At 34.9% G+C, this 22,283-nt stretch overlaps 1 protein-coding gene across 3 annotated transcripts in view; it reads left to right on the forward strand.

Annotated features, from left to right (window-relative positions):
* The window catches only part of SMAP1 (small ArfGAP 1), a 160,748-nt gene that overhangs the window by 112,462 nt on the left and 26,003 nt on the right, over positions 1–22,283 (forward strand). For all 3 annotated transcript variants that reach the window (XM_045543817.1, XM_045543818.1, XM_045543819.1), the window contains one exon: positions 14,023–14,113. In XM_045543817.1, coding sequence (XP_045399773.1) covers positions 14,023–14,113 — 91 coding nt within the window. The remainder of the gene's footprint in view (positions 1–14,022; positions 14,114–22,283) is intronic.

Consider the following 22,283-nt stretch of genomic DNA (forward strand, 5'->3'; position numbering starts at 1 on the left):
ACCAACACACAGATCACCATACAAAACATTACTAGCACCTCTGCAGTCTTTGTCCTCCTACTCAGTACTCTCCCAAAGTTAATTACTATTCAGATTTCTATCAACATAGATAAATTTTATATATTTTTGAATTTCATGTAAATGGAATCATACAGTGCTACTTTTTCTGTGTCTGGTTTCTTTTGCTTATCATTGTGTCTGTGAAGTTTATCCATGTTATTGCATGTTCATTTCTTATTGCTGAGTGTTATTCTATTGTCTACGTATGCCATACTTTATTTTTCCGTTCTACTGTTAGTGGACATTTGAGTAGTTTCTGGCTTAGGGTTTTGATGAATAAAGCTGCTATGAACATTCTTGAACATGTGTTTTTGTAAACATATACAATTATTTTATTTTATGTATATATATATATATATGTACCTAAGAATGGAAATGCTGAGTCATAGGGTATGTGTATATCTAGCTTTAGTCCTTCCTCCAAAGTTTTCTAGAGTGATTATATCATTTTATATTCCCTTGAGGACTATATGGCACAACTGCTTTGCATTTTTAACCAAAACTTAGTATTGTCATTTAAAAAAAAAACTATTGTTTTTTCTAGTTGATGCTAATCAAGGGTACATTATGTCCTGGTAGTTGAGAGGTTATCTTAAATGAGTAAATAATTTAATTAGCTTGAAACAATTTTGACTACATGAAAGTTCTTTCAGCCATGATGGTTAGCTCTGTTCTTACTGTTTTACCTAGTTTTAAAAAGAAAGAATGGAGTAACTAAAATAAGAATTATTGTCTTACAGAAAGCAATAACAAGATGATAGTAACCTTACTTTGTTAGTTGAATAACTGTATACTAAAATGCCCGCAAGCCTAAAAGATGGAACCAGCCAAAGTTGTAATAGCTTTTTAATACTTGCTTACTATTAAAGTAACTGTGATGATAAAGAATGTATACGTAGTAGCAGAAAACCATATTTTACGTTCTATTACAGGCTTGCAGTAAATTGGAAACATTTTTTTCCTTTGTGGAATTTCTAAAATGTTTTTGCAACCATTTAAAGCTTTATTGCAAGTGAGGCAATAAAAAGGGAAGAAATCCAATTACTTTATGTGCAAAGCTCTCATTTCTTATTTAATGAAAGAAAGGCTTTTGTTCAGTAAGCATGCAAGCTTTACAATTCTTCTTAGTAAATTAGAAATTTCCTTAAATAGGAAATTAAGAAAATTCTTCCTCCATAAATGCTTTGATAGAAAGTAATTTTACTAAGTTAAAGTTTGTATTTAAGGGTGTTGCAACCAAGGTGGAAGGGTCAACAGTAAGATTAGATGAGTCATTGAAGGTAATAAAAATAGCAAGCACTTACCTTGTGTGCTTAACATATGCCAGGCATTGTTCTGAGCCCATTACATATATAATTTCACAGTCCTCACAATAGCTCTGTGAGGTTGATACTTTTATTCTTATTTATGTTGAGAACTTGAAAGACAGAGGTTTGGCAATTTATTCATGGTCACACCGCTGTTGAGTAGTGGCCAAGCTGAGAATTGAATACAAGCAGTCAGAGTATGTACTCTTAGCCAATATGCTATATAGCCTCTCAGTATATTACTATGCCATACAAAAGTGGGGAGGGGAAATGAAGAAGGAAGAAAAGGTAAGGGCAAAGAATCAATTCTTTATCTTTGATTTTCTGCAATTTGAATATGATATGCTTAAGTGTAGTTTTTTGGACATTTGTCCTGCTTGGTGTTCTCTGAGCTTCCTAGATTTCTGGACTGATATCCAATATTAATTTGTGAGAAATTCTGTCATATTGTTTCAAACACTTCATATGTTCCATTCTCTCTTGTCCTTTTGGTATTTTCATTATATGTATGTTACACTACACTCTTTCAGTTGTCCCACAGTTCTTGGATATTCTGTCCCATTTTTTTTTTCAGTCTTTTTTGTTCTTTGCTTTTCTGTTTTAGAAGTTTCTTTTGACGTATCCTCAAGCTCAGAGATTCTTTCCTCAGCTGCATCCAGTCTACTAATGAGGCTATCAGAAACATTCCTCATTTCTAATTTGTAGCATTTCTTTTTGATTCTTCCTTAGAATTTCCATTTCTACTTACATTACTCATCTATTATTGCATGTTGTCTACTTTTTCTGTGAGAGCCCTTAGCATATTAAGCATAGCTGTTTTAAATTCACAGTCTGATAATTCTAACATCCTTGTAGTATCGGAATATGGTTATGATGCTTGGTCTGTCTCTACAAACTGTATGATTTGCCTTTTAGTGTGCTTTGCAATTTTTTATTGAAAGATGGACATAATGTAATGAGTGAAAGGAACTCAAGATAAATAAGACCTTAGTAATATGGTGGTAATGTGTTAGGGAGGGGAAGCGTTTTATAGTCCGATGATTAAGTCTCAGTCTTTTAGTGAACCTGTGCCCCTGGGCTATGAACTTTACAAGTGCCTCTGTCCTACATCTCCTTAGGTGGGACAGGATGGCTGGAGGGACTGGAATTGGGTATTTCCCTTCCTTTGGGTAGTTAAGTTCTGATAAAAACCCCAGCAGTTAGGCTCTGGTGAAATAGTTTCTCTTTAGGGCAGGCTTTGCTAAAAACAATAGAATGCTGTGTCATATTTCAAAATATAGTCGTCACTCAGTATTTGTGGGAGCATAGATATCAAAATCCACGGATGCTCAAGTCCTTTATGTAAAATGGCATGGTATTTGCATAGACCCTATACATGTCTCCCATGTACTTTAAATCATCTCTAGATTACTTATAATAAATACCTAATACAATGTAAATGCTATATAAATTATTTTTCTATCATATTGTTTTTAAATTTTTATTATTGTATTATTTTTCATTTTTATTTCTTTCAAATATTTAGAATCCACAGTTGTGGAAGCCACAGATATGAAGGGCTGACTGTAGTTATTTTCAGTTCCCCCTGCCAGAGCGTAAAGGGGTTTTTCTTTCATCTCCATTGTGAAAACCTGCTTGAGCTCCTGGAGGTAAAACTCAAAAGTATGAGGACTACTCTATAACTCTCTATAACTGGATCCCCTGGAGTTTTATCTCTCAGATTTGTCCACACTGAGCCTCCAGTGTTTCATCAATTACAGTTCAGGTTTTCCTACCCTGGTACTGGGTTTCTGCTCCCATAAGTTGTGACTCTGTGTATCTGCTTGTCTGTCTGTCCTGTTTTGGGGGTTATAATTTGCCATGTGAGCCTTCGTCTCTGATAGATTTAAAAAGAGGTATTTATTTTTCAGTTTGTTCAGCTTTTTACTTGTTAAAACAGAGTGGCGATTTGCAAGCTCCTTACATGCTGGACCAGAAAGTAGAAGTCTGATAATATTTATCTTTTTTTCTTTTAGCAGTCATAAGATCAATTTGACTGATATTATTATTCCTATTTTACTGCTAAAAAGCTAGGGCTCACAAATAAGGCCAACTATATAATTTGCAGGGCCCAGTGCAAAACGAAAATTAGAGACCACTTGTTCAAAACAGAAAAAAGTGCCATTAAAATTACTAAAATATAAAGCTTTTTTCTTTCTTCCACAGCCTCTCAACTTGTCAAGGTGTCTCATTATTTAATGTTCTAAATCAAGAAAAATCAGAATTTTGTGTTTTTAATATGAATTTTATTCATCTTTATATTGTGCAGTACAAGTTTTACTTGTAAACATAAGAGCATCTAACTGATATATATGGAATCAACAAAATGATAGAATTCATATTTTTAGCTTGCACATGCATATGTGTTTTGTTCTTTCCAGAACAGTAGAAACATGCAGCTGACTAACTCTGCTGTTCTTATTTCACTTATTGATACACCCCTATTCTATCAACTCTCTCTTCAGTTCATGATCTGTAAAGAATGACTAAAAGGAAAAGAAACTGTCAGTTGCCCTTTCTCTTTCCTTCTCTATCATCGTTTTAACTGTACATAGTTGGCTAATACAGGGAAGTGACATGAATAAGATAGGATAAGATTTTTTGGTTTTTCTTGTTTCTTAGAACACCATTGCCTTCTTTCTGTTTTTGAAGCAAGTTCTGGTTGGAACAGAAAGCATGGTCTCTTGGAACTGTTGGTACCCCTGCTTACCCTATCATAGAATGAATATCCTGAGCTGGTACTCGCTTGGAGTCTTGTTAAACACTGGAATTCTGTGCTTATGGAGAGTCATGTGCCCTGTATGCAAATGGACAGCAAAGAACGGTGGTGGACACACACTTTGCACGTAAATCCTGTGCTTAAGCCCATGTCCCATTGTATTTACAAAATATACATATTCAAAGATATTAAATAAAATTATTAAAAATGTCAAGATGGCAGTAGTGGAGCATTAAACATAGTGTTGGAGCCTTTGTGGAACTGCAAAGGTTTTACACCCATGAAGCTATGAAGCTGACCCTGTTCAGATGTACTAAGTGACTTGTTCGAAGCCAAACAGCTGGGAAGTGTTCAAATTGGGGTTAAAACTCAGGTGTTTGACTAAATTTTTTCTTTAATAATTTTGCTAATAAGTAAGTAGTAATTATAAAAAAACTACCCTCTTTTTTGTTCTCTGCAAACCTTCAGAATATTGTGTAAAACAAGAATAACAATAGTGAGATGAATGTTAAAGACATAGATATAGCCATTCCTTCTGTTGGATTTATTGCCTTAAAAAAAAAAATCTTGCAAATTCACTACTGAGAGACTGATGGGGCATTTTTCATGCAGTCCATAAAGTCTTACTGAGCTTCAGAGAGATCTTTCTGCCCTCAAGGAGCTTACCATTGCTTGAAGGAAGGAACCCATCTTTACCTAAAAATCTAGCAGTAGCCAATTCCTGTCTCAAGTCAAAGGCTCTAAGTGTAATTATGATACATACTTCAAACTGGATACTTTTAAGAGTGAAAGCAGGCATTACTAACAAACAGTTAAGTTGGAATAATAGGCATTAACTGGAATGACTGGAATTATCCTGAGCATACCAAGACATATGGTTATCTCATCCTTCATAAACATACTAAGCCTAATGAGCATGCCACTCCTGTGCGCTTCTAGAGAACTACTTGTATTTTCTAACTCCATCCGAGTGCTGATCCACACTGTATCACATTATGTTTGTGTACATTTGCTTAACTAGAGTATGAGCTTCTTAAGATTAGGAACCATGTGTTATTCATCTTTGTATTCCTAGTGCTTATCAGCCCTGGCACATAACTATAGAATGTACTACCACAGCCACTACTAGCTACCATTTATGAAGCGCTTACTGTGTGCCAGCCACTGTGAAATGGACTCTGTATTATTTTGCTCAATCCTCATAAAAATGATGCAAAGTAAGTATTATTTAAAGGAAACTTACCAATGTAGGCATTCAGCACTTGTGTTGAATAATAAGCAACTTTGCAGACCCATTTATAAAGCACTATAGGTCACTCTTTGAAAAACAGTTCAAACTAAGGAACCAGAAGATTAGAGATGGACAGATGTCCTGATTTTTAGAAGGAAAATATAGCAGATTATGAATACTGTATCAAGCTTGACATGGATTCTATGGAAATTCAAATGGATTTTTTTAACAGCTTAATTCTTTTCCAAAGTGTTGCCAGCACTCGCTAGTTGCCTGCATGGATTCCTTGAGAACACTTCCTGTCAGACTGTGCTTGCTTATTGGTCAAATTCTTAGAATATGCTTCTGGCGAAGATGTAGACAGGTGGGTCTAATAATCAGATAGTAGGGTAGATTGTGAGCTGGTTGGACAGCTGTGCCCAGAAAGTTCAGTTACTAGAATTAATGTCAGTTTAGAGGGAGTTCTCTGCTTTCTTTAGGGCTCAGTACTAGACTTTGTTCTTTTCAGCATTTTTATTAATGGAGTACATCAGTGTGGTCAAATTTTCAAATGACCAAGCAATAAAGATTAGTTAAGACTCGTTTTTTTTTTTTTTTTTTTTTTTTTAGAGAGATGAGGGCCTTGCTTTGTTGCTCAGGCTGGAATGCAATGGTGCGATTGTAGCTGAGTACAACCTCAAACTCCTGGCCTTAGGTGATCCTCCCACCTCAGCCTCCTGAATAACTGGGCCTACAGGTGCAGGCCACCACACTCAGCTAATAGTTAAGACATTGAATGACAAAATCAATCTCCCAGAAGGTCTTAAACATAAAATACCAACAAATTGGTGAAATGTAATATTCTGAAATAAATGCACCCAAACCTCAACTTCCCTAAATATGATAGCACAAAAGATAATGTCAGGGGATTTTAGATGACCAAAGGTTTGATATGAATTCATGGTCTGCTGTGGTTTCTGAGAAGCTCAGCTCCACTTATTCCTTCATTTGTTATCTGCATGGCTATAGCATGGAAAATATGGATAAGTGGTTGGATGTTACAAGTTGCTCAAAGAGGAAACTTTCTAATATTTGGAATTATCCAAATACAGAATATGCTGTGTCATCATATCCAGTGATTCCAGAATACTGGAAAATTTTCTTACAGAGAGAACAGATAGATGTCACAGTGGTGTTTTATGCATCACATAATGAATTGACTAAATGTCTTTGAGGCTGCTTCTTCTGAAATTTATGTAAATCCTGATACTTCTCAAGCCCAGTGAAATGTTTGGGACACTAGTGTCCCTAGGCCTTATAGAGAACATTTTGAAAGATGTTCATATGATTAGAGAAATAAAATGTAGATTATAGTTCTAAATTGAACCCTAAAAATACAATTTAAGAAAAATTATTAAATTCAAAAACAGTGTACACTATGTATCTCCAGATTTAATGTGAAAAAGACCTATAAGTACATTATAAAGAATGGTAAAGAAGAAAAAGGAAAACTAAAGATTCTGAATAAATAAAAGTTTTAAGATTGAGAATAAACAAGAGTTATACGTAAAATTGCTTCTCACATAAAATGGCTTTAAATAAGGTTGTATATAATTCCTTTGTGAAAGGACACACATACAAACGTAATTATAGCTATCAATCTACATAAGAATGTAAGACTGAGTGATTTTCATTAGTGTATTTATAGCATACAGTTGAAAGGTTTTATTGAGTAAACAATATGGATGATGCAGTCTTTGAATTCTCTTTTTATAGTAGAATATATGATGTACAATCCGACAGCTTTTGAATAACTCATCATTTGAATTTTTACCAAAAATTTTAGTGTAGATTTAACCTACTATGAAGTTTCAGTAGGCATCCAGATGAGATAGTATTCTAGGAATTTTATGTTGCTGAATAACTTGCTAGAAAATATATTTCAAATATCAAGTTCTACTGAGGCAGTAGATTAGTGTTAACTGTCCTAAAGCATTGCTCTGACCATGTCACAGCCACATGCCTTCATGCCAACAGTGGTGGTCAAATTTTTCTTCCTTGGTATAATTCATAATCACAGCATACTTCCCCAGGAATAACATCTTTGTTTTCGATATCCCTTCCCCTTGAAAATCAGTGGCCTATCTGAATGCTAGCTCTAGTTGGCTATTTAGGTGCTTCTACCTTGTAAAATAAAATAAACTAGAATAAAAATATACAGATTTATCTTTTATTACTTCCTTATATGTAGACCTATAGTCAGATACACCCGCTACCCTAGTTCCTTTCCCACTAACCCATATTCAGTTTTCTTCACATGGTGTCTTTGCCAACTCCTCCCTATTGGACTCCTTCCTATTCTTCCTATAATCCTGAAAGTTAATGTCATTACCTTTTTTTTTTTTTTTTTTTTTTTTTTTGAGACAGAGTCTCGCTCTGTTGCCCGGGCTAGAGTGAGTGCCGTGGCATCAGCCTGGCTCACAGCAACCTCAGACTCCTGGGCTTAAGCGATCCTACTGCCTCAGCCTCCCGAGTAGCTGGGACTACAGGCATGAGCCACCATGCCCGGCTAATTTTTTGTATATATATTTTTAGTTGGCCAGATAATTTCTTTCTATCTTTAGTAGAGACGGGGTCTCACTCTTGCTCAGGCTGGTCTCGAACTCCTGACCTTGAGCAATCCACCCGCCTCGGCCTCCCAGAGCTAGGATTACAGGCGTGAGCCACCGCGCCCGGCCCTACCTTTTAAAAATCTTAATCAACCCAGGACCTTTGAACGTAAAAGACTCCCATACCTTTCATGTGGTCTTTATATTCTACCTTGAGTTAAAATTATTTGCATACTTACCCTAACCCTCTATCAGATTGGGATTTTTTTTTATTGCATTTTCCCTTTATATCATTGGAAAAAGAATATGCATGCATCATTAAGCATTGGGTAAATATTTATTTTTAAATCTAATTTGTGATAAATAGAAATTATTAAGCAAAAGGCATCATGGTGCAGGGGAAGAAGCCCTGTCAGGAGATTAACCTCTGTGACTATAGTCACTTATAGACCCTTTGGACAAATCATGTCACTTTAATATCCCTAACTTTAAAATGAAAGAATTGAACATAATAGATTCTACGTCCTTTCTAGTTGTATGATCCTAAGAATGTTAAAGGAAACTGATTATAGGTAAACTAGTTAAGTTACAGTTTGAGATGTAGTCAATTTTTAAAGAAAATTTTGAATAAGTACCCCTAGAACTTAGAAAGTTGTGTAGCTTCCCTATTCTTATGTATTTATGCTACTGAGCAGTTAAAGAATAGTGAATTACATTCTAGAGGATCACCTATTTTGTCTGTTATTTAAAGGGTTATGAAATGGTGCTAAATGTATGAGCTGGAAACTAAATAGCTTTTGATTCAATTATATTCCGTGGAGTAGCTTATGAATCACAAAAAGATTCAGTAGTGAAGCTTCTGCTAATAAAATCTTTAATAATTTGAATGAGACATCTGCTGAATATGAATCTAAGGAAATTACATTTTATAAAATTGCTTTCTCTAAGTAGACCTATGTTCTAGCTTGTTAGAAAATTTTATATAATAAATTATAAATCACCTAATTTTATCCACTCATAGTCAACTGCATTCCTCACTTATTAAAAGGCATATTCCCTAAGTGATGTTTTTAGTAGCAGGAGAATTTAAAGTGGAATGATTCTGTGCATACTGCTAGCTATGTCTAAGCTCAATGTGAAATATCAAAATGGTGACAGTTATATGAGGGAAGATATGGTCATCAAGGTCTTGATTTACTGTTATCACACTTTAATAGTCCCTGCCCATAAATCCTAACAAGATAGTAGCACTTTTGTTCTCGAATCTTCTAAAATTTCACTTTAAGATATTACATACTTTGTTTTTGCATGATAGCTATATTTCAAATATCTTAAATAATTTTATCTTGTTTTGCAAGGTACAACACAATTGTTGTGCTATAAAACAAAGGTACAAATTAATAGTTTCTATATTCATATATTTGTTGTTTGAAGTTTACTACCTTTATATCTTGAAAATATTTAATAAATACGACATCTTGTGTTACAGGCAAACCTGGAAAAAATCAGACATGTTCTTAATGATTTTTTCATTTTAGAAGCGCTTGTCAGAAAGGCATAATCTATTATACATGTTTATTTGTTAACCAAAGTGTTTAATTGGAATATATTTTGGAAATCTGCTTATAGTTCTTTTCTGAACATTAACATTGGTGATGTGTGTTATATATAAAGAAGAGAGCAACAAGTATGCTTTGCTGTAACTAAGAAACTAAGTAGACTTCAGAGTAGCCTTGAGAAGACAGGGTTTTTAGTGTGAACACAGGGTACTGCTGCTCTCATGTTGATTAATCCAGGCTATTTAAAGGCTATCACATTGCCTTGTTGCTATGGATATTGCAATGAGGGACAAGAAGAAAATTATTCTGAATTTCCTATCTTATTTCATGAGATTTGATTTTAATAATTTTAAATGTTTGATTTTTGAAATGCTGGATTATACAATGTGACAAAGCAAAGAGATTTATCATTTCAACTGTGCTTTCTAGTCTAATATCTGAGGCTATCCATGATCTTTCTTCTCAGTCAAAAACTGGGTAGCTGTCTTGTCAGCTTTTACAATATGGCAGTGTTAGGCAGCCCTAGCAGTGGACATGATTTAATGGCTGGAAGTAGTCCTTTTTTGAAATAAACTTTGATCCCTGTATTTAATGGTGATAATATTGGGTGTAAGTGTATGATATAATGGAATAAAATACAACACATGGGTATTTTTTAATTTTATAAAAGATTGAGTCTATATGTATGTCTGTTTTAGAAGATTACACATTTTAGGTTGTTTTGAACCCTTACAAGGGCAGGATATATGCAAAGATTTTTTTGTTTTAGCCCTTGTCTCAGTCCATTTGTGGTGCAGATATTAATTAAATACTGCAGACTGAGTAATTTACAAACAATAGAAGTTTATTTGGCTCATGATTCTGAGCAAGGTACAACAGAATTGGTATGCTATAGAACAGAGATAAAAATTAGTAATTTATGTATTCATGTTTGTTGTTTAAGGTTTCTACTTTTATATCTTGAAAATATTTGATAAATATGACTTGTGTTTTAGGCAAACTTGGAAAATATCAGACATGTTCTTGAAGATTTTTTCATTTTAGAAGGGCTTGTCAGAAAGGCATATCTATTACACATGTGTATATTAATCAAAGTGTTTAATTTGGGAAATGTTTACTTTTAGTATGTTAAGTCCAAGGGTATGGTTCTGGCATCTGGTAAGGGCATTTATACAGCATAGTCTCATGGTGGAAGGTGAAAGGGTAAGAGACTGGGAGACAGCAAGAGGAAGCCGAACTTGCTTTTATAACAAACCCACTCTCCTGATAACTAACCTATTCCTTCAGTAATGCCATTAATCCATTCATGAGGGCAGAGCCCTCATGATACAATCACCTCTTATTAGGCCCCACCTCCTAACATTGTTGAATTGGGATTAAGTTTCCAACACATGCATTTTGGGGGACATATAGCATCCCTTGAGTCTATATTTTTAGATATTATTACTCATCTAGGACTAGGAAAAAAATACTTCCTTCCTGTCATTTTATACAGATTATATCTATACAAATTATTATAAATATAAATAAAAATTAATTTTCAATTTTTATTGGAAAGTCATTCAAGAAAATTTTACAGAAAGTAACTTTTGCAGGAGGCTGAGGCAGGAGGAGCGCTTGAGCCCAAGAGTTTGAGGTTGCAGTGAGCTATGGTGATGCCACCACACCCTACCCACGGCAACAGAGCAAAACTCTGTCTCAAAAAAAAAAAAAAAGTAACTTTTAATGGGTATTCAGCTCTAAAAGATTATTTATTACCCTAGAATTTTAGAAATATTTTTTATGTACGTAGTTTGGTGCTTTGATATATCTGTTCTTGAGTGTTTCACAATAAAAATAATGAGGTTAATTTCCTATGTTTACATTTATGAGTAAAGAAAAATATCATCTGAATTCAATATTGGTAGCTTTCACTAATGTATATAAGGTAGTATGTGGATTACTATAAAGACATAGAAGATAATCTCTAAAATTACCTTTGTCCCACTCTGATGTATTCAAGTTACTGCCTCAGCAAGATTTGAGGGTGAAGGGATACAGGGTAGCTTTTGAAGTGATCGACCCTTTTGCTTTTTTGATTTGTGGAACAACCTATCAGATGCCAAATCTAAGGATAATTCATGTCTGAATTGTTGTAATCCATCCATTATAGAATAGCCAATTCTATTGTCAGTGATAAGATTTAGGGCATAGACATTTCTCACTCATAATTTGACCCATTGTAGGAGCAAAGGATCGGACTGTCTTTAGAACAGTGTTTCTCAGCCTACCACTGTGGTAAGAAATACATTTTATATTAGGATCCAGATTTGTGGTCCCATGTGTATGCAAATGTGCAAAACAAAAATTCTGGATATTTATTTGGTGCAGTGCACTCTATTTTCTGTTCTATTTCTTTTTTTTTACATGACAGAAAAATTTTTAGTTGTGGTCCATAAAATAGATTTTGTAAACCACAAATGGACTTCACCTGCATTTTGATAAACTGTTTAGGATATTCCCTGATTCTTTTCTTCAAGTTTGTCTTTACCCTGCACAAGTATACTTACGTGTGTTCTTTATTATACAGTTTACTATGGAAATGGTCAATGGACACCCATTTAAACTATGATGCAGTTGAAATTTAAGGAAGAAAGGAAGCTCTTAGGACAGAGAGAGATGTGTGGACATCGGGAAAGATGTTTTCCAAATTGTTTGTAGTAGTTCTGGGAGTGAAAGTCAGGATCACAGGAGGACCTCTACATTGTTTGATTTGGCATTTTCTCCTCCTTTCAAACAATGAAGGCTAGCTTCATACTCAGCAATATTTCAAAAGGTAATTCTAATTGGATGGTGAAATACTTTATAAACCAGAATTTGGATTTGAATTTTTTTAAAAAAATCATTTTAGCCTGACGAGGTTCTAGATTCTAGACCATAGAAAGTGAATAGGAAGGAATCCCTCACAGGTTTGTTTTGTTTTGTGCTTCTTTCCATGGAAGAAGATTCAGTAAAATATACCAAAGAAAGAGTTCTGCATTTTAGTGGCGGAAAGTACTAGTTTTAGTTAGTCTGTCCCTATTTGGCATATAATATCTGAACTTCAGTTAATTTGCAGAATGAATGAATTTGGCCAGATTATCTAAGTTAATTTTCAACTTTAAAATTTTCTGATTTTAAATCAAAGTAAATCAGTGACTAGATTTCTTAAGTGCCCACTAAGTATAAGATACTCTCTAGAGTACATAGGCAGGGATGTGACCAGTGAAGACCTAACTCAGGAAGGAAGATGCTAGGATCATGCCCTAGAATATTTGAAGTTTGCATGCTGTGGCCACTTGATCCTCAGATTCCCTTGCAGATTTGAGTGTTTGTAGTAATACAGATTGTCTAATAAGTAAGTAAGTAAGTAAGTAAATAAATAAATAAATAAAAGTTCTAGCAGTTTAAGTAATCAGTTGAAAAGAATTGCTTCATTTATTACAAGCAATGCTTTCTTTGAAATTATTTTGAAATCCTTTTGCTAAGCAGGATAAATCTTAACCTATATTGGAAGTTGAAAAGTGAAAGAATAGAGAATGTGGAGTGAATTACGTTAAACTTCTGAAAATTACATATAGTTACAGGCTGATAATTCTGTATTTGACAGTGTTAAAGAATCGATATCTGTGATGGTCGATTAATTGGTTAAAAAAATTCTGAGGAAACAGTAGTATAAAAAACAAGAAAGGGTAGATTATGTTCCTAGAAATTGTATATCTGTGATAGCTAACAAAAAGTGAACTCATATAACAACTAAGTTGTGAATTCTTTAGGTAGTTATAGAAGCAATGATTTTGAAGGAGTGGTTTAAGAAATGAATGAGTAAATGGACAAATGTTTTATTTTCTTAGTTTAAGAGAGGTAGGCTTTAGAGTTGAGAATCCATTAGGTATAGATCTTTTCATCCTGTCCTACACAACGTTTTTTGTGAGAAAGGAAAAGAAAGTTTGGAATGTGTAGCTGTGACTTGGGCTCCTGAGAACTGTAAGAATATTCTATTTAAAAAGTAATTAATAGTATAGATTCAGGAGGAAAACATATCAAATAACATTTCAGTAGGCTTTCCTTGGTGCAGTAGTGTGTCATGTAACATACAGCAGTGGGGATGAGAGGAGAGTAACAGTGTGCTCATGAAGACTCCAAGGCCTCACCAATCTTGGCTGACAAGGGTGCATTGACAGTAGCTAGGAAATAATATTAAATGCATTTCTCTAAAAGCATAATTTCATATAAAGTAGTTAATGGTTAAGAACAATTATATTAAGAGTTAAACTTGTATATTCACTATTTTGGGGTCTTAATTGTAAGGATTGCCATTGTAAATTCAACGATCATGGTTACTTGTTTTTATATAACAAACAATGCTCTAGGCTTCATTATACTATGTTTCATATGCTCCATTATACTTACGTTATCAAAAATATGTGTAATTAATTAGGGCTTAAAAGACTTCAGTTCATTTAAGAAAAATTAGTAAATCTAATTGTTTACTTTAAAGCTACAGAAGAAAGAAGATCAGCAATTGGAGCCTAAGAAAAGTACCAGCCCTAAAAAAGATGCAGAGCCCACTGTTGATCTTTTAGGACTCGGTAAGTAAAAAATAACAGTCACGGTAGCGTTACAAAACAGTTGAAACTTTTACTTGAACTGAATGTAATGGCTTTATCTTCAGTATGCCAAAAGATACCTATTAACTGAGTTTGAAAATGGTATGATTAGTTTGCTGAGTTCCCACGAAAGGAAATCTTTAATAAGGGAGCCAGTGTCTGTCAGCACTCTCTTCACGGAAATACAAGTAATGAGTTCCTTGGGGAAAAAGATATATCAAAGTAATCTTCAAAGGCTTGGTAGATGTGACATTTTATCACTTAAAATAAAGAGTGAATTATTTTCTTTCTCTTCTTTCTCCCCTCATTTCACCTCCCTCTCTCTCTCTCTCTTTTTTTTTTTTAATTTTGTGAGAGATTTTTCCCCTCGGTGAAATAATTCTGGGTTATTATCAAATGTGCTGGTTTAAAATAAAATTTAATTTGGTTAACTGAAGCAACATGTTTTATACCCAAAGCTAGATTTATATCACATATCTGATGACATGAGAAGTACTCAATTTAATTTTATTCTCATGGCTGACAGATGTGGTGTGGTAAATAAACAGCCTTCCATTCAAGGGGTGTTTATACTGTGCTTATCTACAAATATTGTTAGCTCTTTTTTACATTCTTCTCCTCTTCTAAAAGAATTAGCTTGATAAATGGTTATTTTTAGTAATATCTGAGCTTTGGTATAGGAATTAATTTAAAAAAATTTTTTTTAGCTCAGAGAAATATTGACAACTAAAGGAAAAGAGTGAAAGACAGTTGAAGGATAAAGTTGAATTTCATATACTGCCTTTTCAAAAAAAATTGATGTTAGTTGCTATTGAATAACTTCTGTTTTATGAATTACAGTTGAATGTTTTATTCATTTCTTAGGAAGCTAGTATGTCATGCAAATATACTTCCTAGAAGTAAAATTCTGTGATGGTTAAAAGTAGTATGTTAGAAATATAAAAAATAACTATAATTTTAAAAATAGGGCTTCAGTATAGGGGCTCTAAATATAATCATGTTGAATTCTAGTCCTCATAATTTTTGTATTTTATTTCTTTTGCTGCAAATAAGAGAAAAGAAAAAGATTTATTACAAAAGTATGAAAGTATCTTACTAAAACTATATGCATCTTTGTCTTCACTGCAGCATTTCTTTTCCAGTTTAAGTGCCTGGTTTATTGGTTTATAAACTAGACCTGCTTCTTATCCTACATATTTATTCTTTAATTCAACAAATACTGAATGTCTGCTATGTGTTGAGGTGCCATTGTAGGCACAGGGGAGATAGCACTGAAAGAATACAGATAACAATCCCTGCCCACTGGGAACTTTTATTCTATCAGGGAGGTAGTGAGTAAAAAGTTAAGTAAAATATATTATAGGTAATATATGGTAAGTGTTGTAGATGAAAGAAAATAAAAATAAATGGTTGTAATTTTAAATAGGTTGGACAGGGAGGAACTCACTGAGGTATCGTTGGGGCAAAGACCTAAAGAAAGTATGGGTATCTGGTTACGTGGGCAAGAGCATCCCAAGTAGAGAGAACAGCAAATGCAAAAGGCTCTTCACTAGTAGCATACTTGAACTGTGCAAGGACCAGTAAGGATGACAGTGTGGCTAGAGTGGAAGGATCTGGGAGAGATGAGTGATAGGGAAGGAGTGAGGAGGGGGCAGGCATATTGTGACAGCACTTTGGCTTTTACTCTGAGTGACCTGGAAACACATGGGAGGGATTTGCAAAGAAGTAATAATCTGACTTTGGTATTGAAAGAATTATTGTGGCTACTGTGCTGAGAAGAGATTATAGCAGGGCAAGGTGGGAAACAGGAAGACCAGTAAGGAAACCATTACAGTAATAGAAATGAGAGATGATTGGTAACTTAGACTAGGTGGTGGCATTGGATGATAGATGATGTAATCATATTCTGGGTATATGTTAAAGATGGAGCCAATAGGATTTGCTGATCAATTAAATATGAGAAATGAGAGAAAAGAGGGGATTAAGGAATGGCCAACATGTGTTTAGCCTGAGCAATTAAAAGGATGGAGTTGGACTTACTTTGATGGGAAAGTCCGCGGGAAGTTTGGATGGAAGATTAGGAGTTTTGTTTAGGTCATAGTAAGTTTGAAATGCCTATTAGAGCAAAAAAATCTAATTTTAATAAAAGGAGATCTTAATTAGGCAGTTATATGAATTATAAGTTTAGGGAGAAGTCTGGGCTGGGAATATAAAATTGGAAGTCATCAGCTTTCATGTTTTTTAAAGTTAAGAAACTAGATCAATTCACTAAGGGAGTGAATATATACCAAAGAGAAGAGGTTCAAGTACTGCATCCCATAGCACTCAAATGTTTAGAGGTCGGGAGATAGAAAAGGGGACCTGGAAAGGTGATCAGAAAGGAGGGAATGGTGAAGTAGCAGTAAAACCAGTACCCTTTGGTATCTATTGTGTAAGCTATCAGTAAGTCAGATTAGAACTTCTGTGCCATAGATTATGCTGTGGTAACAAACTTCCTCAAAATATTGGTGACTTAAACAACAAAAGTTTATTTCTCGCTCAGGCCGTGTCCATCTGAAATGAGCTCATCTTCACTTCAGTACCCAGAATGATAGAGCAGCCTCTATCTAGAACAGGCATTAGCAAAATTTTTCTATAAAATGGCAACAAGTAAATATTTTAGGCTTTGTGGGCCATAAACTCTCTGTCATAACTATTAATACTCAGCCATAAATAATATATAAATGAATGGACATGACTGTGTCCCATTAAAACTTTATTTACATAAAAAGGCAAATTTGCCCTAGTGTGTTCGTCCCTGATCTAGAACATTGCTGGTCATATGACAGAGGGAAAAGAGCACATGGAAAATCACATATTGGCTCTTAAAGGTTATGTTTTGAAGTTATATCTGTCATTTCCACTCTCATTTCATCAATTGCATTGTCACATGACCTTGTTTTCATTCAGCAAGAGGGTATGTGGCCCATCTATGGGGAAATTTCACCAAAAATTTGTGAGCATTAATGCAGACCAAGTGAGGAAGCAAATGTTCAGGAGAGGAGGGACTAAACAATGTGTCAGATGTTTCTGACTAATCCAGCATAATGAAAATTGAGAATTAATCATTGGATTTAGCAACATAGATGACCTCACGTCTGCGTGGGGTGCATATCTCCATTGAATGATGCCTATGTTTTTAAGTCTATTGTAATTTGTTGAAACCATTGACATTTTCACCTTATACATTTCCATGTATTATAAATGCACTTGTCTTTATTTATAATGGGTTTTTCATCTTTTTTAGGGCTGAATAATGTTCCATTGTATGTATATACCACATTTTATTTATCTGTTCATTTGCAGTGGACATCTGGGTTGTTTCCACCTCTTGGCTATTGTGAACTATGCTGCTATGAACATGGCTTTACAGATACCTCTTCCAGATCCTGTTTTCTTTTGGGTTTTTTCACTGTTGAACTCTTACAGGAGTTCTTTATATATTCTAGATATTTACCCTTATCAGATATATGACTTGCCAATATTTTCTCCTGTTCCATGGGTTTTCTTTTTACTCTGTTTATTGATTCTTTTGTTGCATACTAATTTTTAATTTTGTTGTAGTCCATTTTATTTATTTTTACTTTTGTTATCTGTGCTTTTGGTATCATATCCAGGAAATCATTGTTGAATCCAGTGTCATAAAGCTGTTCATGTATGTTTTTTTTCCTAGGAATTCTATAGTTTCAGGTTTTACATTTAGATCATGGATCCATTTTGATTAATTGGTAATTCTTATGTATGGTGTAGAGTAAGGATCCAGCTTCATTCTTTTGCACGTGGATATCCAATTTTCCCAGTACCATTTTTGCCGAGATTTTCCTTTCCGCATTAGATGATCTAAGACAAGAGTAGCTTTGGGGTGGTAGAAGTGTAAACATGATTGATGTGGGCTCAAAGAGAATGGAAGGAGAATAGAGTGAATGTATACAGCTCTTTAGAGGAGTTTTGCCATGAAGAGGGGACAGAAATGGAGCATTAGCTGTAGGAGTATGTGGGCAGGAAAAGATGTTTTTTTTTTGAACAGTGACATTATAAGATGTTTAGTGTTAGGACTGCACTGGTAGAGCAGACAAATCTGGTAATTTCAGAACAAGGAATAATTGCTATTAGTAGTGTCCTCAGATAGCCTAGAGTGGATGGGATCTAGCAGACAAATGGGATGACTGTCCTTTGAAATACCCAACTATTGCTGCAATAATACTGCATAGTGAATAATCCCCAGATTTCAACACCTTATGACTAGCAAACATTTATTTCTCTTGCTGTCTTTGGGTCAACTAGGGCAGCTCTGCTACAACTTCATTTGATACATTTTCTGCCTTCTATGTTATTAGAAGGCACTGTTTACCAACCATTTCGGTATGGCATATTATTTCTCCATTTCTCAATTTCCTGTGAATGTTTGCTTGTCTTGTATCACCCTGTCTTGAAGTCAGTACCACAGCTTTTAGGGTTTGGTTATGACAACACCTCTCTTTTGGTATCAGTTATAGTCAACTTTGCTGACCATGCTACATAGCAAACAACTCCAAAATCTCAGTGCCTACATTAACTAACATTTATTTCTCTCACTCACGGGTCTGTGGGTCTTCTGAGACAGCTCTCTTTTAAACAATGGGGGAGCTTCGGAAAACAGTGACTTTAGAGAAGAACCAAGGTTTGTTTAGGGGGAAAAAGTGAAGGGAATGTTTGGAAAAGAGGTAAAGGATATATAGGGGATTTTGCTGGTGAGTGAGAGTGGGTTTTAGACCATATAATGGAAGAGTTCCAAAGGTTGGAGGGGTGGGAGATGGGTCAGAAAGAGGGCTGTCTTGCTGATGGAGTTTTAACAACTGGGAAAGAGGAGGTGTCTTAGAGCAAATAGAGCTCCTTACACCTGCTGGTTATCAATATCCTAAGTTCTTTTTAAGATTATTTTCAGACTTTTTTTTAAAGCTATGTTAAGCGTAAGTTTTGATGAATTCATGAAAGTCCAGGAGACAACAAAGAATTAAAGGTCTCTTTCAGCTCAAAACAAACAGTGGTTCTAAATTTGAATTGGTTATTGGTGTCTACCTTGGACAGCAGACTATTTTTCTGCTCAGAAGCATGCGATTCTCCCCTAATGGGACTCTAGTTTTCTCCTGTAACTTGAAACACATGGGGATTTGGGAGCAGATTCCTTTAAGTATGATTTATGGTCATGCAAAAATGATAGCATATCTCCAAATGAATGAGACCAGAACAGGCATTAACTTAAAACATTTCCAACAAATACAGAGAAAACCCTGACAGACATAGTTCAGTTACACAGCCATGGAAGGCCACGAATTCCAAGGATCATGGTCTTCTTGATCACACTTAATAGTTTCATAATAGAGTAATAGTTAAGATCAATTTTTAGAAACTTGATCTTGCCTTTAAATGGGACTTTGGTAAGCCCATTCTCTTTTTTTCAACCTGGTAATTCAAGCTAAACCTAATTTCTTTAGCTCACTTTTCCTGACCTATCCCATCCAAAGGTCAAACATAAAATCCTTCATTATACTTTTTAGCAGGGGTTAGCAAATTTTGTCTGAAAAGGGCCAAATAGACAATATTTTTGGCTTTTCAGGGCATGTAGTCTTTTTTGCAGCTACTCAACTATTGTAGTGTGCAAGCAACCATATACAAATATGTAAACTAAAGAGCATAGCTGTGTTATAGTAAGCTTTAAAAATAGATACGGGCTGTGGTTTACTAACCCCTGCTTTATGTTCCTGATCATACCTGCAAGAGCTGCTTCATATTTAGATGTTCATTTGTGTTTGAAACCTACAGAAATACTATTTATTTTAGTGCTTTGCTCTCTAATACCAAAAGTGGAGTGAGATACTTAGCTTGCCCTCCAGTCTTGGAAATTACCTCAGGCCTTGGGGACCTTCTTGACTAAGTGCCAGACTGAGTAATCCCCGAATGCACCAGACTCAAACCAAACACAGACACATCTTGCCTTGAATATGTACCTCCTGTGTTAAAATGGAATTGAAATAAGCTTCTAGGGCATGTTGGGGTAGTGCTCTTCATGTCCCCTTACCTGTGTAGCTAGTCTAGGACTGTGAATTATACTGTTAGGCTAGTGTCTGTTATTTGTTGATTATTACTTAGTTTTTATAATGATAAAAACCGACAGACTGCTTAACAATTGGTTATTATAGTTCCCCCAGACTGATACTTCCATTCAGTGGTACTTTTGGTAGAAGACCTCCTCTGAGAATAAAATCTTCAAGAGTAAGCACATGCTTTAGGAATAAGGCTTGAGAAGAATCATAAATTGCTGGTGTTAAATGTGACCTTACAGGTTTCAGTTCAATTTCCTATCAGTGGTTCTTGCAGGGTTTTTGTTCAGTGGCCATCCACGTGCTGCATGCACACTGCAGAGCAGCCGGCCCCTTGTCAGGAGGCATTGACCAGCAGTCCATCAGACACAGAGTTCTTTCTTTTTAAATAATTTTTTTTGTTTCAAAATATTAAGGGAGTACAAATGTTTTTGTTACATGGATCGCTTTTGTAATGCTTGAGTCATGGCTATAAGTGTACCCATCACCCAAATAGTGTTCATGGTACCCGTTAGGTAGGTTTATGCTCCTCCCCACCTACCTGCTACCCCCTGGTTGGTTTCCAATGAGTTTTACTTCCCTCTGTGCATTTGTGTGCTCATTGGTTAGTTCCAATTGAAAGCAAGTACATGTAATGTTTGTTTTTCCATTCGTCAGATACTTCACTTAGGACAATGGTTTCCAGTTCCGTGCAAATTGTTGCAAAAGGCATTAATTCATCCTTCTTTATGACTGATTATTACTCCATGGTATACATATACCACATTTTGTGAATCCACTTATGAATTGATGGGCACGTGGGTTGATTCCACATCTTTGCAATTGTGAATTTGTGCTGTGATTAACATTCAAGTGCAGGTGTCTTTTTGATAAAATGACTTCTTTTCCTTTGGGCAAAAACCCAGTAGTGGGATTACTGGATCAAATGGTATGTCTACTTTTAGTTCTTTGAGGAATCTTCATACTGTTTTCCGTAGAGGTTGTACTAAGTTGCAGTCCCACCAACAACATATAATCATTCCTTTCTCTCTGCACCCATGCCAGCATCTATTGTTTTTTGGACTTTTAAACAAAATCTCTTCTAACAGGGATAGGTGATAGCTCATTATGGTTTTAATTTGCATTTTCCTGATGATTAGTGGCGTTGAGCATTTTTTCATATGTTTATTGTTGGCCATGTATCTATCTTCTTCTGAATAGTTTCTGTTCATGTCTTTTGCCCACTTTTTAACATAGTTATTTTTTTTCTTGCTGATTTTCCTCAGTTCTTTGTAGATTCTGGATATTAGCCCTTTCTCGAATGTATACTGTGCAAATATTTTCTCCCATTCTGTAGGTTGTCTGTGTGCTCTGTTGATTATTTCCTTACCTATTATAGAAGCTTTTTAGTTTAATCAAATCCTATTTACTTATTTTTGCTGTTATTATAATTGTCATTGGGGTCTTAGTCATAAATTCTTTGCCTAGGCCAATATCTAGAAGAGTTTTTTCCACATTTTTTTCCTGGAATTTTTGTTTTCATGACTTGCATTTAAGTCTTTTATCCATCTTGAATTAATTTTTGTAAATGGTGAGAGGTAGGGGTCCTCTTTCATTTTTCTGCATATAGCTATCCAATTTTCTCAGCACCATTTATTGAATAGGGATTGTATTCCCCAGTGTACATTATTGTCTGCTTTGTCAAAGATCAGTTGGCTGTAGGTAGATGGTTTTATATCTGGGTTCTCTATTCTGTTCCATTGGTCTATGTCTCCCTTTTTGTATCAATACCATGCTGCTTTGGTTAGTATAGCTGCATAATATACTTTGAAGTCTGGTAATGGGATGCCTTCAGATTTGTTCTTTTTGTTTAAGATTACTTTGGGTATTTGAACTCTTTTCTGGTTCCAAATGAAGTATAAAATTATTTTTTCCTAGACCTATGAAATACGATGTCAGTATTTTGATGGGGATTGCATTGAATCGGTAAATCACTTTCGGTAGTATGGACATTTTAACAGTGTTGATTCTACCAATCCATGAGCATGATATGT

Source organism: Lemur catta, chromosome 2 (assembly GCF_020740605.2).
Source record: "Lemur catta isolate mLemCat1 chromosome 2, mLemCat1.pri, whole genome shotgun sequence".
Lineage (NCBI taxonomy): Eukaryota > Metazoa > Chordata > Mammalia > Primates > Lemuridae > Lemur > Lemur catta.